General features: G+C 41.4%; 1 protein-coding gene across 4 annotated transcripts in view; it reads left to right on the top strand.

Annotated features, from left to right (window-relative positions):
• Positions 1–14030, top strand: part of DRC8 (dynein regulatory complex subunit 8) — a 120620-nt gene extending 106590 nt beyond the window's left edge. For 3 of the 4 annotated variants that reach the window (XM_077901377.1, XM_077901374.1, XM_077901375.1), the window contains 4 exons: positions 8518–8597; positions 9211–9253; positions 9360–9426; positions 13679–14030. In XM_077901377.1, coding sequence (XP_077757503.1) covers positions 8518–8597; positions 9211–9253; positions 9360–9426; positions 13679–13794 — 306 coding nt within the window. In that variant the 3' untranslated portion in view covers positions 13795–14030. The remainder of the gene's footprint in view (positions 1–8517; positions 8598–9210; positions 9254–9359; positions 9427–13678) is intronic. The other variant, XM_077901376.1, reaches the window with a different exon arrangement.
• Positions 14031–18063: the final 4033 nt, after the last annotated feature.

Below are 18063 nucleotides of genomic sequence, written 5' to 3'. Positions count from 1 at the left end.
TTTAGCAAAATAAAGGCAAGACTTAAAAGCAAACACTATAAAGAGAAATTAAGACTTATATGGATAGATATACATTTTGGTGGGTTGCAAAACAACATTGTTAGGATGTCAGTTATTTGATTCATAGATTCAATATGTTTGCAATCAAAATCATAGCGGGCTTTTTTGAAGAAATTTATGAGCCAAAATTGGATGGAAAAGCAAAGGAACTAGAATAATCAAAATAATTTTGAAAAAGAAGGGCAAAGGTGGAATTTTACTACCTGATTGCAAGATTTACAGTGAAACTACAGTAATCATCACAGTGTGATATTTGTGTACTGAGAAGCATACAAACCAATGGAACAAACTGGGGGATCCAGACATAGAATCATACTTAGATCTCTGACAAATTTGCCAAAGTAATTCAATGAAGGTAAGGATTATCATTTCAATAAATAGTGTGGGAGCAAATGGATATCTGAATAGAAAGAAAACAAACTTCAGCATTCTTTTACTCCACACACAAAGGTTAACTTGAAGTGGATCATAGACTTGAATAGATGAGCTAAAGCTATAAACTTCTGGAAGAAGACAGAGAGAAAACCATGTGATGTTGGGTTAGCCAAACATTTCTTAGATAAGACACAAAAAGCATGAACGATTAAAAAAAAAAAAAAAGAAAAGCACAACAAACAATTGATTACCTTCATCAGTATTAAAAAGTATTGCCCATTTAAATGCACAGTTAAAAACCAACAAATATAAATATACAAACCAAACAAATATAAATCACAGATTGGGGGAGACATATTTGCAAATAATTTATTTGACATTGTATCCAGAATATACAAACATCTATTTTAACTAATATTAGAAATATGATGAATATCTATATTTATTGGGGAGGATGAAGTGCCACTACACATCTATTCTAATAGATAGTTTTGTCAGTAGTGTTCAACATAATCCAAAGTTACCAACTTATGTGTCTGTGTCTCACTTCTATCAAAAACTTCTTGAAGACACAGAGTTTATGCTTTGTACATCGTTGCATCCTTAGCACTGAGAATGAAGCCTGCCATAATCTGGTTCAAGAACCTGCTCTACCATTTCCTGTGGTTATTATTATGTTTCTTAACACTTTCTTCTTGTGCTTGCAAGACCTAGTATCAGAATAGTGGGAAATTCAGGCTTGCAAAGCACTTCAGATATACTTGAAAGAAGAGTTTTACAATAAGTCTGATTCGTGTGCTCCAAAATTCCAAGTTTACAGTACATAAAAGTAATTAAAAACTATTGTGAGCTGTTAATTGTTCATTTGTCAAATAATTACCAAGCATTTACCACGTGCCAGGTACCAGGCATGCAGAGACCAAAGAAAACGGAAGAAACCTCATCCTAATATGTCTCAAGATAGTTTCAAACACTTTAAAATTGTGAACATCAAAAATTTGAATACCTAGGCATTTAAATATTTGAGATTGTGTTCAGTCCTATTCATTTAGCAAAATGAAGAAACTCACAAATGAATGTTGTTGCTTTTTCTGTGGTCAGTGATTTAATGTCAAATTAATAGTGGTGAGAAGCCTGTAGCCTGTATGATGTCAACGTGTTCAATATTCCCTAGTAACCAGCGAAAACAATGTAATGGTTTTACTGAGTCATTTCCTGCATATTTCGTCTTGGATGAAAAATATCATACCACACCAGACATACCACAAGCCCCAAAGGTCCCAAATCACAGTTTCTCATTATTTTTAATTAAGTATCCTCAGAAATTTTTGTGTTTGAAACTTCAGAAATGACTGTCTAGTTAGTAGAGTAAAATCTGCATAATCCACATATTTGTAAAGTGATAGCTTTCATCAATCTGAACCTTAATCGCATCATCCTGATTCCAGATGAGCCCTGAGATGTCACAGCCTTCAGAACCCAACTGTACCAAGCTTCTCAGAGATTGAGAAAGGGTGGGAGCAATTATGTTCTGATTTTGAAATAGCTGGTGATGTGAAATACTGTCATCTGTTATTTTTCCTAAGTACACTGGCGTTGGATAAAGTGGGAGAAGGGAATAGATCTGTTCTCATTTGTGCTAATGTTAGATGTTGGAGTTAAAGAATTGTAGACTGATTGGGGCGGGTGGATGGCTCAGCCCGTTAGGCGGCAGACTCTTGATTTCAGCTCAGGTCATGATCTCAGGGTCCTGGGATTGAGCTCGGCATTGGGCTCTGTGCTCAGTGGGGATTCTTATGCTTGTCCCTCTACTTCTGCTCCTCCTCCCGCTGTCTCTCTCTTTCAAATAAATAAAATCTTAAATAAATTAATAAATAAAAAGAATTGTAGACCAAGAAGTACTTTGGAGATTATCTAGTAATGGCTACCAGCCATGACTTTGGAATGGAAATAGATAAATGGCGAGGGGCGGGGGAGAGCTGAGGGGATCGTGTGTTGTACAAGGAATACCCTGAGAGTATCACACATCTGTAGTTAGAAGAAAAACAGTAAATGGAGCTAAAGCAGTGATCAACAGCAGGAAACAAAACCCAGGGAAATCTGTAAAAGTGGTTTTCCCCTCTTTTACATAAATACATAATATTTATAAATAAATGCATTTCACAATTTCATATAAACAGTCATAATGAGACTAATACAAGTTTTTATTTCAAATTTTTATTGTAATAAAGTAATACATATAGAAATTTTTTAAAGAAATAGAGAAAAATCTTTTCCAGTGATCCAACACCTTAATATGATCATAATATTTTAGTGTACTTCCTTGCATATCATTTCCCCATGGATGTTTTTAACATGACTGTGATCTTAGAGTTCATTTAGTTGAGCTGGAATTCCTAGACTTCTTCCCTCAACACGCAATGGAATAAAATAGGGAAATTAATGGCTTGATAGCCACCAGTTCTCCTATAGCTTCAAGTTGTAGGAAGTCCTAGTTGGAAGGGACCTTAGCAATTATCTGGTTTAGCCACCTGTTGATTCTTAGCATCTCTAATGGTCCGCTGGGAGATGATTCAAACTTTTTTGATACTTATATTAATAAGGGACTTAAAACCTGAAAGAATCACATATCCTAATTTTTTTTTTATAGTAGCCTTTGGAATGTTTGAAGTAAATATATTCTAAAGTAGATTTCTTTTAAATTTTTCATTTGGGGGTACCTGGGTGGCTCAGGTTAAGTGTTCAACCCTTGATTTAGGCTCAGGTCTTGATCTCAGGGTCCTGGGATTGAGCCCCACATTGGGCTCTGTACTGAGTGTGGGACCCACTTGAGATGCTCTCCCTCTCCCTCTGCCTCTCCTTGATCCTGTGCTCTCTCTCTCTCTCCAAAATAGATTTTTCATTTGCAAAGATAATTTTTTTGACAAATGCCAATATATTTTTGTTATTTTATTCCATCCAAGGTAGAGAAATATCTAAATTTTACTGTTTTCATTTTGAGACATGATTTTTTTTTTCATTTTGAGACATGATTTATGTAATAATTTGAATGTGTGTTATTTAGAGTCTAACTTGAAATATCTCATGGTTTTTGTTTTATTTTTTTTATTACAAATAGTTAAAAACGGTATGCATATCTTATTTGGTGACCTGGAACTAGTCAAAATGTAGATGCTTTTTAAACCATCTTAACTACCGATACTATCTTGCGTTTGTGAAGCATGAAATAGTTCAATTTATTGACCGAGTGTTGTATCACTGGGGAGAAATGAATTTTCACTGTGTTTTATTGCACCTACTCAGTGAGTTTGGCATTAAAATAAATAATGCTTTAATGAGAAAAGGGATGGCCTAATCATTTCCCTATTGAATGGGGGTAAGAACTCTGGACCATGGTCCCATCAAAACACCTGACCCAATTATAGACAAGGTGGGCACTTCACCTCCCTGTGCCTGACTTCCTACAGAAGCAAAACAGATTAAGAATATGAACTTTTGCCAAAGTGGAGTGGGAACCCAGTGTTTGCCTTATGCTTTGAGACTTAGATAAATGCTGATTTTTTTTTAAAAATCCTACACCATACATATTTACTGAGCTTTCTTCATGTTGGGAAGAGGGGGCAGAAAGACTGGGATGTCTACAGGTGCACTGGTAGCTTCCAGGACTTGGGCCCTTTGTGTGGCAATGAAGCAGCGTATTCTCTTCAGGCTGCATGCTCTGCCCTAGTTCTTGGGAGACAAGTGGCCAGGCAGATCTGGGCCTTGGTGTGCCAGGCGAACATCTGCCTGCATACCGTTCAATGAATTCGCTGTAAGTGGTACTTGAAGGCGGAGCTGGGGGATCTTGCTGCAAAGTGGTTTCTTCCTTCTGCGTTCATAAATGCTGCTGAGGCTACTTGACAGTTATTACCTCCTTTTCAGCACATTCTCCCTCCTTGTGGCAGAAACAAACCAGATTATAACTTATTTTGCCTTGTTCCTATTTGCGGTAACAAGATCTATTTGTTTTGTTTTTGTCTTTGGAAGAGGAGGGAGGTGTTTGGTGGCTGGCAGTTACTCTCTCCCTGTCCAAAGAGGCATGGAGGGAGACAGTGGAGGGGAAGGCAGTGCCCTGTCCTGTAGGCGGTGGATTGGGGCCGGGCACATGGTATTAGGTCTGCCTAGCAATGGAATATGTTCTCAGCACATGTCGTGTGGCATTTACAGATAGAAGGGAGGACCAAACTTCTGCATGAACAAGTTAGATCCATTTGGTGGGTCAGGGAGGTTGTGTTTGAGATTTCAGCATCAGAGATTGATTCTTTTAGGAGGAAATGTCAATGCATGATATAGAACCAGATGTGTGTGTATGCTATTGATGGAAATCATCATAATCATAATCATGGAGATTAACAAAGCAGAGAAAACTTTTTCTTTCTTTCTTTCTTTCTTTTTCTTTCTTTCTTTCTTTCTTTCTTTCTTTCTTTCTTTCTTTCTTTCTTTCTTTCCTTCTTTCTTTCTTTCTTTCTTTCTTTTTTTTTTTTCTTGAGAAAACTCTTTTTCTTTAAAAAATAAATCCCTGTAGGGATTCTCTTTAGCCCAGAAACAAACCCACATAATTATCATCACCTGATTTTTAAAAAAGATTTTATTTATTTATTCACAGAGGCAAAGACATAGGCAGAGGAAGAAGCAGGCTCCCTGTGAGGAGCCTGATGTAGGACTCGATCCCAGGGCCCCAGGATCATGCCCTGAGCTGAAGGCAGACACTCAACCACTGAGCCACCCAGGTGCCCCTCTCTCCTTCTATTTATGTATATATCTCCCCTTGTACACACATACACACGATTATAGTTCGATACTTGATATATTTCTATTAAATCATAAAGGCATTTTAAAATGTGGCTCTAAAAAAACCATTGAGCCATTATTGCATAACATTTCTAGAAAGTAGTGTTTTTGTCCTGTCTTACTATATAGCCTCATAAAGTTAACTAGCTTGTCCTGCACTAGAAATAATAGAACCGCATCTTATCTTCCCCTCTCCCCACTCTTGTTTCCAGATACATAGAATCTTATTTCTTTGTTATGAGAGGGGAATTACCATATTTTAAAAATGACTTTAGGAAAAACACGAATCCAAATAGAGCATGGAGTTTAGTAACTACTAATATACTAATATCACCTCATTAATTGTGACAACAAACCAATTATATTTGTACCATAGTGATCGAAGAGTTAACAGGGAAACTTGGGTGGGCAGTATGTGGGAACTCTGCAGTATTTTTGCAACTTTTCTCTAAAACTATTCTAAAATAAAAAGCTTATTTTTTAAAAAAATATTTATTTCTTGGAAAGAGCACAAGGGGAGGGGAGGGGCAAAGGGAGAGGGAGAAGCAGACTCCCTGCTTAGTAGGGATTGATCCCAGGACCCCGAGATCATGACCTGAGTCTAAGGCAGACATTTAACTGACTGAGCCACCCAGATGCCCTAAAAGGTTATTTAATACTACAAAACCTTTTATAATATAAAATAGTTTATGGTATATATTAAACAGTTTATTAACACAATGGAGTAAGAATGATCATATAATTGTATTGTTTTTATACCATCGTGTATACATCCTTTTGTACAGAAGAAAGAATTAGATATGGCCTCTAGAGGACAGTGTTGGGTCATAGAAATATTTTCACAGTCTGCTCAAGATGAAGATGGATTTCCTTATTTTTCTTCTTATTTTGTAACCACAAGTCCTCTGTTTATTCATTATCCATCTTTGACTTTAAAAAAGTCAAAGAAAAGGTGTACCTCCTCTGGTATCCTGATTAGCTAGAGATCTTTAACTTACTGTTTTTGTGCAGTTTGGGCTCTTCACAGATACATGGGGCCAGAATGATTGCAGTTTTCACCCTAACTTTCAGAGCACTGGGGGCTCGTGTAAGTCCTCTGGGAGCCAAGGAAGCATTACAGGGCACGTACTATGTGTTACGAATTTTCGTGTGATGGAGAGAGTGCTAGAGAGTTGAACTCCCTTTGGAAAAACCACAAGCCATTTGTAGATTGATGAGGATGCTCATAAAATACAGAGAGGTCTTGATCTCTCAAGGTTGAGATTGTTTGCTCCACAGTGATTTGTTGGGGATGGCAGGAAGAAGGAAACAAACCATTGCTCTAGCTTCTGGAGCACATTTCTGGAGTAATCAGCAGAGAAACTCACGATTTTATTTTATTTTATTTTAATTTTTTTTTATTTATTTATGACAGTCACACACACAGAGAGAGAGAGAGGGAGGCAGAGACACAGGCAGAGGGAGAAGCAGGCTCCATGCACCGGGAGCCCGACGTGGGATTTGATCCTGGGTCTCCAGGATCACGCCCTGGGTCAAAGGCAGGCGCCAAACCGCTGCGCCACCCAGGGATCCCGAAACTCACGATTTTAATTTAAAAATTATCCCTCCACAGGTAGTCTCATGAGATTGACATTTTATTTTTAAGAGGCTCTTGCGGTAGGTAGTTACAGAGTGCTACTCAAGCACAGCAGAGCCAGATGAACATTAATTTGCACAACCTTGCCTTGTACCTAGAGGCAGCTGAAACAATTGTTCATGTATTGATGGGCTCAGAGATTCTGGAGTATCACTGTCATTATGGATGACTTTGTCTGTTGATAGTGGAGCCTGAGGGCTCCCCTCATACTACGTGAAAGCATCTAGAATAACCACTGAAAAATAGTCATTTGGACGACAGTATGTTCCAGTTAGCGACAACTTACAGATTTCTTATTTTTTTTACTCAATAAATCTGTTGAAAGGTCCTCTGTTGAATTGGGATATATGAGCCTTTTAATAGGACTTTTGAAAGGGAGAGGAAAATTTACAGCTCCTTGTAAATAGCCTGACATGAAAGTTCAGATCAATAGCGTTTTGTTCAGCTACACGATCAAAGTTGAACCTGTGGGCGGGAATCTCTCATTCTCATCTAATAGTGCTAGGTACCAAAATTTCTCTTTCTCAGATGTAGTATTCTCTTATCTAATGGTGATATAACAAAGTTCCATTAACGCTGTAGGCATTTAATAATTATTAAAGTAATTTGATGTGTGCTTGGTCCTTGAGATATGATTGGTCCTCTAACCTGGTCCCTTATCCAGTGTTCCTTATCCCAGAGAAGATCATCACTCCAACCCATTTGTGCAAGTCAGAATCCTGGACTCCTCTCTCATTTCTCATTCTTGCCCATAATAGATGCAGCACCAGCACCAGGTCCTATTACCTTTTTTTTTTTTTTTTAAAGATTTATTTATTTATTGAGAGAGAGAGAGAGAGAAACACATGCACGCATGTGACCAGGTCAAGGGCAGAGAGAGAGGGGAAATTTCTAACAGAATACCTGCTGAGCACAGAGCCCAACACGGAACTAGATCTCATGACCCTGAGATCATGACCAGAGCCAAAGCCAAGAGTCAAACATTTAACTGACTGAGCCCAGGTGCCACTGGGTCTTATTGCTTTTACTTCTTAAATATTCCTTGAAACCATCCACTTCTCCCTCATGGCCACCGCTCTACTCCGAGCTCTATGATCTGCTGAGCCCACCACAGAAGCCACCTCACCCACAACCAGTGTGATCTTTCATAGGCACATCTACCAGACTTTCAGGGGTCTCCTGTTGGTCTCAGCGTAACAACCAAAGTCACTTCCACAGCTCATTTAAGACCCTGCAAGGTCTGGCTCCTGTCTCTTCCTCCAGCCTCATCTGGGAACATCCCCTTCCATGCTTCCTATGCCTCCCAGCCTCCTGGCCTCCATGGGGCACTCAGTTTCCTCTACCTGGAGTCAGCTCCAGTGTGATTTCCTCATGAGTGCTTTTCCTGACCTGGCCTAGAACTTTCCCTTGCTCTGTACTCCAATAGACCCATGCTCCTTCACTTCACTGTGCTTATAGTTAACACTCTTGTTTCCACTACCAGATAGAAACTCTACGAGCAGAGACTGTGCCCGAGAATGCTCAGTATCAAATCTCTAGCGCTTGGCATAGTGAAAAAGGAGTGGCTCAGTACACTTGTTGAGGTAACGCATGGCAATTTTTCATTGAATATCTAGGTAGAGGAGGAAGAACCCACTGGATACATTCGATTTGAAAAATTTCTTCCAGTGATGACCAAAGTACTACTAGAAAAAAGGTGAGAACATGCACCTGTTACGGTGAAGTAATGACTAAGATTATGTTAATTTCAAAACACTTGGCTTTCTCACTTTGTGTATTATACCCAACCAGTATTTATCCTGGGATAACTTCCCTCTGACTCTTCACTAGACCCCGGAACTGCCAGTTGACATGTGCTTAGGAATACCAGCCACATTTGCATTAAGCCAATAAGCAAAATGTAATCACAGAGCAAAAAGGCCACAGAAAGCATAAATCAACAACATATTTATTATCTTCTATTTTGAGTTATCAATGAGAATTTGCCCTGATTATTTTTCTAAGGAATGTGTAGTCTGAGCTTACCACAGTTAGTTTATTGTAGAAATTTTGTTTCCAAATAAGTTGATTTTCATAGTGATGAAAAAGGCTAATAGATATCATCACGTATGCCAGTGATTTTGAAATAAGCATCTTCTTTGGGTGTGGAGTGCTCTCAACTTTCAGATCTGGAAATCCAAAAATGTTACAGTGAGGGAAGTATTATTATCCTTGTATATTAGCAGCTTTTATTTCATTTTATGTGATCATTTTTGTGTCAAAACTGAGCTAAATCCTGTGGCATTTGCTCCTTTTACTGCATAAATTAGGTACAGACCAATTCCAGAAGATATCCTTCTTCGAGCATTTGAGGTGTGTAAGCTCCAGATTTTATATATGTTTATATATGAAAAATTCATGTTGTAGAATTTATTCACCAAGTAAAAAAATATAATATCTATCTTTTCTTTTCTACTAGGTGTTAGATCCATCCAAACGTGGATTTCTAACTAAGGAAGAATTGATCAAGTATATGACTGAAGAAGGTACCAGTGATTTATTACTTATTTTATAATTGTGACTTATTTAAGTGATTAATAATTTGACAAATATTATGGAAAAATTCTAGGAGATGCTTGTTTTAAAAAGTTTTTTAAATGATTCATGAGAGACACAGAGAGAGGCAGAGACTTAGGCAGAGGGAGAAGTAGGCTCCCTGTGGGGAGCCCGTTGTGGGACTAGATCCAGGATCCCAGGATCACCCCCTGAGCCAAAGGCAGATGCTCAACCACTGAGCCACCCAGATGCCCCTAGGGAATGCTTTTAAGTCAATCATTCTGGTTAAAAGAGTTATTTACTATTCCTATTATTTTGGTTTTGGGGTGGTTTCAGTTTTGGGGGCATAAGTGGGCAAAGGGGAGGTTATGGGGAGATTGATTGTTGCCTTCTAGGATCTTGTAACGTATAAAGATACTTCTGTAAATTGAAATCCCTCCTTTCACTTAGAGTATTCTTCAGAATAAAAGCTATGCCACTTGGAAAACATGAACTGTCAATCACTATAAATCAATGCTGGTTACTAGATTGAAGATTTGAATTGGATTATATAAAAATTCCTTTTTTAAGAGTGTTTCAGTTGATGAAGTTACAGATAACACAGTCTCTATTGAATGGAATTCATCCAAACACTTACAGCTTCTTATGCTGGTGGAACTCTACATTTGCTTTGACCTTGACCTATACACACACACACACACACACACACACACACACTTATCCATAATATTGGCATACCTCTCTATGCCGACATGTTTCCTTGAGGAACTCTCTCTGCTTAGGCTGATGTGTAAGTTTGTTTTGCCTGAATGTCAGTGACCTAATGGGCTTTCTCAACCACACTCATCTTGGTCACCTCCCCAACCTCCCATCCCTTGTTCAGTTCTCTGGTTTGCACCTCCCCAACCTCCCATCCCTTGTTCAGTTCGCTGGTTTGCAGATTGAGTCCTCTGTGATTCAGAGCTGCAATCACTTGAGATGGAATCACAAATGCAAGTAATTCTGAGGAAGGGAGACAAACACTGTTTCCACCTGTGCAGCTGCCTGGACCATGTCGACCTGACCCACCACGATGTGGGGCTGTAGGCAGTGAGGGCAAGGATGACATGGCTGTCATAGCCGTTCCCAAGCACTCTTGTGACACTGTAACAGATGTCTTAGGGGTTTACTGTGATGGGAGGAAATGGCCTTGAAAGCATCAGCCTCTTAACCCTAAGGCTTAATTAGGGGGAGTGAATCCTGGATTATATTAGGCAATATGAATTTAGTCAAAATGGCCTGACACAGTTCAGAGGCACTGATATGGTGACCTGCTGTGTGTAGGTGAGGCGTGCCAAGTGCGGTGAGAGGTACTAAATCTTCTCCATTTCTCCAGGATATTATTCTGGGGGAAATAAAAGTAACATAAGACAATTCGCAGTATAAGACAGTGGATTCTCAAGGTAATATACTTTGTATGATGAGTTGCTGAGAGCAGGAGTAAAGTCTTGCACATTCCAGCCCCTGCAGAGTAAGTCTGAATAAATGTGTGTTGAATGAATGAACGAGCAGATGAATGAAGAATGTGTGAAGGGGCCAATGGAGAGAGATCCAAAAATGTTACAGTGAGGGAAGTCAGGAGGCTACTGGGGCTTTGTGCAGCTATCCTAGTGGGGTCAGTCCAGTGCTGGCAGTGGGAATGGAAAGAAGAGATAGGTACAGTGGGACAGGATCCATGGGTCTTTGTGAGTCACAGAGTACAGGGGACAGAGGTGGGAGCTGAGGCAGAGGTAGCAGAGGTTTGACCTGGATGAGCGTATTGTGGTAACGCTGCTGCCGCCATAGAGAGATCAGAAATGGACTGCAATGGATACAACATGACTTTTCGCAATATCCACAGAATATTGGTCAGATTGGGAATATGCATTCTGAATGCCCAGGATGTCACATGACAAACATGTCAATGTGGTTACATTGAATCAAATTCCTACAAGATGTCCAGGCATGTGTTGATGTCAGACAGTATTTAGCAGCAGGGAAGTTCTCAAAAAAATTTTTTTAAAGATTTTATTTATTTATTTTGGTGGGGGAGAAGGAGAACGAGAGAGAGAGAGAGAGAGAGTGCATGAGCAGGGAGAGTGGCAGGCAGAGGCAGAAGGAGAAGCAGACTCCCCACTGAGCAGGAAGCCTGATGCAGGGCTTGATCCCAGGACCCTGAGATTATGACCTGAGCTGAAGGCAGACGCTTAACTGACTAGGCAATTCAGGTGGCCCTCAAAAAAATGTTTCTTTTTAAATAAACACATATTGCCACCTATGTGCTAGGCAACATTCTAAATGCTATTTAAATAATAACTCTTATAATGACCATATTCTGTAGACACTTATTATTGTCACTTCATTTTAGACAAGAAAACTAAGGCATAGAGAGGTTAAGTGACTTGTCCCAGACCTTAAAGCTGAGGAGACAGCTGAGCATTTGAACCCAGGCAGTCAGCCTCCCAAGATTGTGCTCTTCATCATTAAGCAGTTCTCCTTCCATCCTTAATCAAGTACTGCGTATCTCCTTCCTTGCCCAAGGAAGTGGCATGACTGCCTTCTGGATTTTACTGTGAGCCAGGCCTTGTTTTGAGAAGTCGAGTTGCTTCTTGAGTTTGGGGACCTTGAGCTGGGCTATGGTGTCCAGATCCCAGCTCTGCCATCCACTGGCTGAGACGGGCAGCCTCCTGTCTGACTGCTGGAGTCCTCTCCTCCTCCTCCTCTTTCTTCTTCTTCTTCCTCTTCTTTTAAGATTTATTTATTTATTTGAGAAAGCAAGAGAGAGAGAGCACAAGCAGGGGGAGGGGCAGAGGGAGAGAAAGGAGAGAATCTCAAGGTGACTCCCTACTGGGCATGGAGCCCAACTCGGGACTTGATCCCATGACCCTGAGATCATGACCTCAGCTGAAATCAGGAGTCGGATGCTTAACTCACTGAGCCTCCCAGGCAGCCCTGGTGTCCTCTTCTGTAAGTGGGGTAGCAGTTCTTACCTCTAATGAGATGCCTGGGAGGTTGACCTAGTTAATGTATCTGAAGCACATAGGTCAGTGTCTGGCACACAGTAGCTCTCAATAAGTGGTTGTTACTAGTATTCTTTTAAGGACTTCCATGGTGCCCATCAGAGTTCATTGGTAGTGGATTTAGCCTTTAATCAGGTATAAGAAAGATTCAGAATCTGTCTCTGTAGGCTCTGTAGGCATTTTTTCTTTTCTTAGGATGTAAGTATGGTTTCAAGAACTCAACACATGTTCCTTGTTTGGTAATCTGTCATCATCATCATCATGATCCCCACTTGAATAATTTCTGTAGTATGGGCTGAATTCCAACTTAGAAAGCATTGTTTGTAGTTGCAGGTGACAAGCTCAGAAGGTAAGTGATCCTCAGGCCTTGGTAACTTACCTGCTCAGAGAAGACTCTTTAGGGGGAAAGTGATGATTTGGATGTTTCTGAATTTTTGCTTAGTATCAGGACAAAGTTCTTTCTTAAGTAGCCAGTAACATTTCCAGTGTTCTTCCGTTCTTCCTAATTTTGCTTCTCATCTTGATGAAAACAATGTCCAAGATGATCCTCAGCTGCTATCTGAATCCAGCTAAAGCCACAGATTTTCTATGCAACCTTTGGTTTTGTTCAACAGCAACACTGGGCCGAGCTGTGACAAAGAGGGCCATTTTGACATGGTTGATGAATGGTATCTGTCCCTGGGCTCAGCTGGCATCACAACATTGGCCAGACCTGGTTAGGGAATAGTCAGAGATACACTTGTTACAGTTCGAGCCTCTGCTATCTGCTCTTGAGAAATTTTGCATAATGACCATGTAGTCCTGTCCTCACATCGTTGAGAACGTAGTGATAAGACTTCCTAGAAAACTGGGACTTCGGGTGAATCCTTAGGCAATCCCAATAGCCTTAATTTAAATAAATAAACAACTTCATTCAGGGTGTCTTAATATTCTCCTGCTATGTTGGCTGAAGTGATTGATTTCATAGGTTGCTTGAGCTATGACATCTACAAGGTTAAATAAGTCCAAAATCTGGTAGGGGCACAACAGCAGGCTCTTGGAATCCCTGGACTGGTGTGGTGTGCTGTCTTCAGGGCTCCAGGGAGGGGAGCCAGCGACCCATCGGGGTCTGGGTGGCTCCAGGGCAATGAAGCTGGCTGGTGGGAAGAGAAAAAAAAATTTCAGAAGATTGTCAGTGATGAATATGCCTTCTTGTCCTTCCCAGGTGAGCCTTTTTCTCAGGAAGAAATGGAAGAAATGTTGTCCGCTGCAATTGACCCAGAATCGAATTCCATTCGTTACAAGGACTACATAGCCATGATGGTGGTAGATGACGGCTAGGTGCCCTGAAGACTTAATTTCTCATTGAAAGGATGACTGTAAAGATGGCCTGTCTTTGTTAATTTTACATCTTATAATTCCTACACATGCTAATTAATACCTGGTGACAACTATTTCAAGATACTTTGTTTTTTTAAAGATGAACACAAATTTATTTGGTATGTCTAGACTTACAGAATGACAAATGACTAATTATTTTAAAGCCAATTCTTTAAAACATTTTAACATTATCCGTGCATTGTTGTGGATTTTCTTTTTTTTAAGATTTATTTATTTATTTATTTATTTACTCATTCATTCATGAGAAAGAACACAGAAACAAACACAGAAACAAAGAAACACAGAAAGAGAGGCAGAGACATAAGCAAAGGGAGAAGGAGGCTCCCTGTGGGGAGCCTGATGCGAGACTCAATCTCAGGACCCTGGGATCATGACCTGAGCCGAAGGCAGATACTCAACCACTGAGCCACCCAGGTGCCCCTGTTGTGGATTTTCTACAATAAAATCCAGATAGATGACCTTCAAATTCATTAAGCTGACAAAATGAAGAATGACCAGAATGACCCAAGATATGTCATAGAAAGATCTTGGGATGGGGCAGAGTGACCACAGACTGAAGATGAGTAGCAACTTGGTGAAACAACAAACAACAAACCTTTCAGCATCTGATCTGGAAGGGGAGTTGTTGGAATGAATATTAATAATTCATCCCTTATGAGTGTTGATTACCAATCTCAACACTACCAATCTCTAATAGTTACTTAGAGTAAAATTTAAGTGTGCTGATCCAGCGTGTTACCATTTATAGAGTAGCTAACAGAGTCAAGGTTATTGAATCTAGAGATAAGAAGATATGAATGGAAATTGACAAAGTAAGGAAGTGGCAGTTCTCTTCTGGTCTTTAGAATTCTTAGCTATTCAGAATAGCCATGAGAATATTGTTCTGAATAATGAGTAAGAATATTGAGAAATTGTGTGGTGTGCAGGAGGTACAACTGTGGAAGGAGCAGAATAAAGTTATCTGAGCATAAGGAATCATGATGGAGAGAGACCCAGGGACTTACAAGCAAAGGGAAAATAAGGTGAAGGAAAATGAATAATCTTCCATAATGACTACATTCTTTCATGGATCATTCTTTACATGATCTCTATTTGAAGATACTTCCCCTCTGCGTATGTGTGTATATATATGTATATACACACATAAATATTTGATGTTGCTTATGATTCTTCCTTCTAGGCATGCAAGACAGGGGGCTGCTACCCAAGACACTATTTGTCACATTTGTTCATTGGTTCATGACACATTCACTCAGTATTCTTAGATACTGTGTTAGGAACTGGAACTCTGAGGTGGCTCCATCAGTAACTAATAGAGGTCATGGTTTAGTGAGGGAGATCTGCAAGTCAATCAGCAACCACAGTTCAGGCTGGGACACATTTTGGTGTTCTGGAAGTGCAAAAGAGGAGCAGCTCATTCGGCCTGGTGAGTGAGTTTCTGGGGGACGGGGAGCAGAGTCTGATGAGCTGAGAGGGCCTCCCAGATCAGATGATATCTAAGGTAGGGATGAGTTGTTTGCTAAGCTGGTGGCTGGACACAGGGTGTTTCTAAGGGGAAGAAGCAAGTAACAAACACCAGGGGAGAGGGGTTCCTTGAAACATGGAGCAGTCTGGGAATTGACGATAGTGTAGTATATTTGGCATGTAGGAGATTTGGGGAACACGATGAGAGATGCAATTTCATTAAGGATATTGGGTTAGGCATACAGTTAGGATTTTAGTGTTAGAATTTGGACTTTTTTCTGAAGATCATGGAGATCATTTGAAATCGTATGGAAAATAGATCTTGGAGAGTCGAGACAGAAGCAGGAAGACCGGTTAGCATGGGACTTGGTTGGTGGAAGGGGATAGGTTGGGAAAAATCAAATGGGAATCCCAGGCTTTTGGCTTGGACAGCAGGTGGATTATAGAGCCATTTATGTAGCTAGGAAATCAAGAAACAAGTCAGGGTTGGTGGGCAAAAATGGGGAGTTTGGCAGTGGACACCCTGGGATCGAGGAGCTAGTGAGACACCCAGGGGAGACATCGAACAAGCAATTGGACAAGTAGAAGGAATATCTGGCAAGAGATATGGATTTTGGAGGCCTCAGCATGTGAGTAATTGTTAAGAAAAAAAGTAGAAAAGTAGTGGAAAGGAAAAAGAAGAGGCCAACAACGCATGAAGAACATCAGCCTTTGAGGGAAGGCAGATGAGGAGGAGCCCATGAGAGACTGGGAAGGAGAAGCCCAAGGGGAGGAAACAGGAGAGCAGCATCTGGAAGCCAAGGAAGGAGGATCACAAAGAGAAACCAAGTGCCAGAGAGAGGGCGGGTACATTCAAGACAGAAAACGTCCACCAGCTGTAGCAACAGAGGTGCTCTGCAGGAGCAGATTCGGTGAGTGACAGGGTGCAGGGTTCAGCGAGTTGAGGACCAGAAGGCTACAGTAAAGTGGAGCATGAAGACAGGGCTAGACAGAGACAGCGAGGTTGAGGGAGTTATTTCTGGAAGAGGGGACAGGCACATGCAGGTGTGTTTGTACTCAAAGAGCTGAGGGCCAGCACAGAAGCCAGAGACAAAGACCCCAAGGAATCAGGAGAAGCCACCGAGGTTCCAGAGCAAAAAGAAAGATTGCTTTGGGGAGGGTTGGAACATGAACTAGCAAACTCCTCCCCAATGGCCTGTTTCATTTTTGAACGAGGAAGAAGGTAGTAGGTTACAGAGCAGGAGTTGAGAAAGAGCCCATGTAAGGATTTCCAGGAAACCCCCAGGGGATTTCGTCCAGTAGCCCCAAAGTATGTTTGGCAGCAGCAGCCTGCACCAACATACTTCAGTGAAGTGCCAAGTGCAGAGCCCCAGACGTGGACTTGTTTGGAGCACTTGGGTTGTTGTGTTGATTCGGGGTTGAGGTTTTGTCATCTGAGATGGAAGGAATGGAAGGTCAGGGTAGTTGAGGACTTCACAGAACGCAGGTGGAGTGATGGTCCATGGAGTGTGCGGATTAGGGGAAGATCAGCTAACAGATTGAGAGGGGTGAGGGCCTCAGGACCTCTAAAGGGCAGCAACTAGTATGACAGGAGGGAGGGGTGGCCGGCTCTCCTGCCATTCCCGAGGAATGACCCCATCTGCTTGCAATTTGACTTCACTGTGTCCTTAGAGTGTTCTTTTAGTCTCCATGTTATGACAGCTAATGCTCGTGCCCCATTCACTGTGCTTTGCACATATCAGCTCATTGAACCCTCACAGCCGCCCGCTGAAATGGGTCCACCTTACCCCCATGTCGCAGGGGGGATGACAAAGATTCACAGCTATGGGGGGCTGCATTTGTCAGTTGGGGCTACGTTGTGTTGTGATTAACAATTAACCCTAACACCTGAGTGGCTTACTACACTGAGCTATTGTTGTTTGTGTGTGGTGTCACCTGGGGTCAGCCGGGGGCTCTGCAACTTGTGTCTTCTTCATTCAACTCCTCTCTTCATATGTAGGGTGACCATATGTCCTGGTTTGCCCCGGGTGGCCCCAGCCTGTACCCCTCATGCCAACGTGATTAGTAACAGAGCTCCCTTTTAGAAGGTGCTTGTTTAGACAATTAATATGTGGTCATCCCATTTAAAGAGACCAAATAAAAATGAAGGTGTAGTGATGGGAGACATTTCCTCCTCCTGTTTCCCCAGATTCTACTTGGGTTGAAACCGGAATGGAGAACTGGCGTGCCACTCACTTAGTCCGCGTGTTAGAGTCACCACCTAGACGTGAGTCGGACCACATGCCTTTAGGCCGGGCAGAGCGGCGGGGGGAAGGAGGTGTGATGACCCTCAGAGCATGAACACGCAACCTGCTGCGACTGGGGACACACTGCAGCTGCTAAGGGGGGTGGCGGGGATGTGAACTGTCCTTTAAGGTGGCAGTGCACCCAGGGGCACATAATTTGGCAGCAGCGGCCTGCACCAACATACTTCGGTGAAGTTCCAAGTGCAGAGCCCCAGGCGTGGACTTGTTTGGAGCACGCGGGCGGCTCAGGGTTCTCTTCTAGAAGCCTGTTGCCATGCATGACCCCGGTGCCAGAGAAGCACAGTTTGGTGAGTTAGTCCCAATGTCTTTATTTTTTTTTAATTTTTTATTTATTTATGATAGTCACAGAGAGAGAGAGAGAGAGAGAGAGAGAGAGAGGCAGAGACACACACAGGCAGAGGGAGAAGCAGGCTCCATGCACTGGGAGCCTGACGTGGGA

The sequence above is a fragment of the Canis aureus genome, chromosome 6 (assembly GCF_053574225.1).
Source record: "Canis aureus isolate CA01 chromosome 6, VMU_Caureus_v.1.0, whole genome shotgun sequence".
NCBI classification, from domain to species: Eukaryota; Metazoa; Chordata; class Mammalia; order Carnivora; family Canidae; genus Canis; species Canis aureus.
This window is presented reverse-complemented; position numbering and strand designations above follow the sequence as displayed.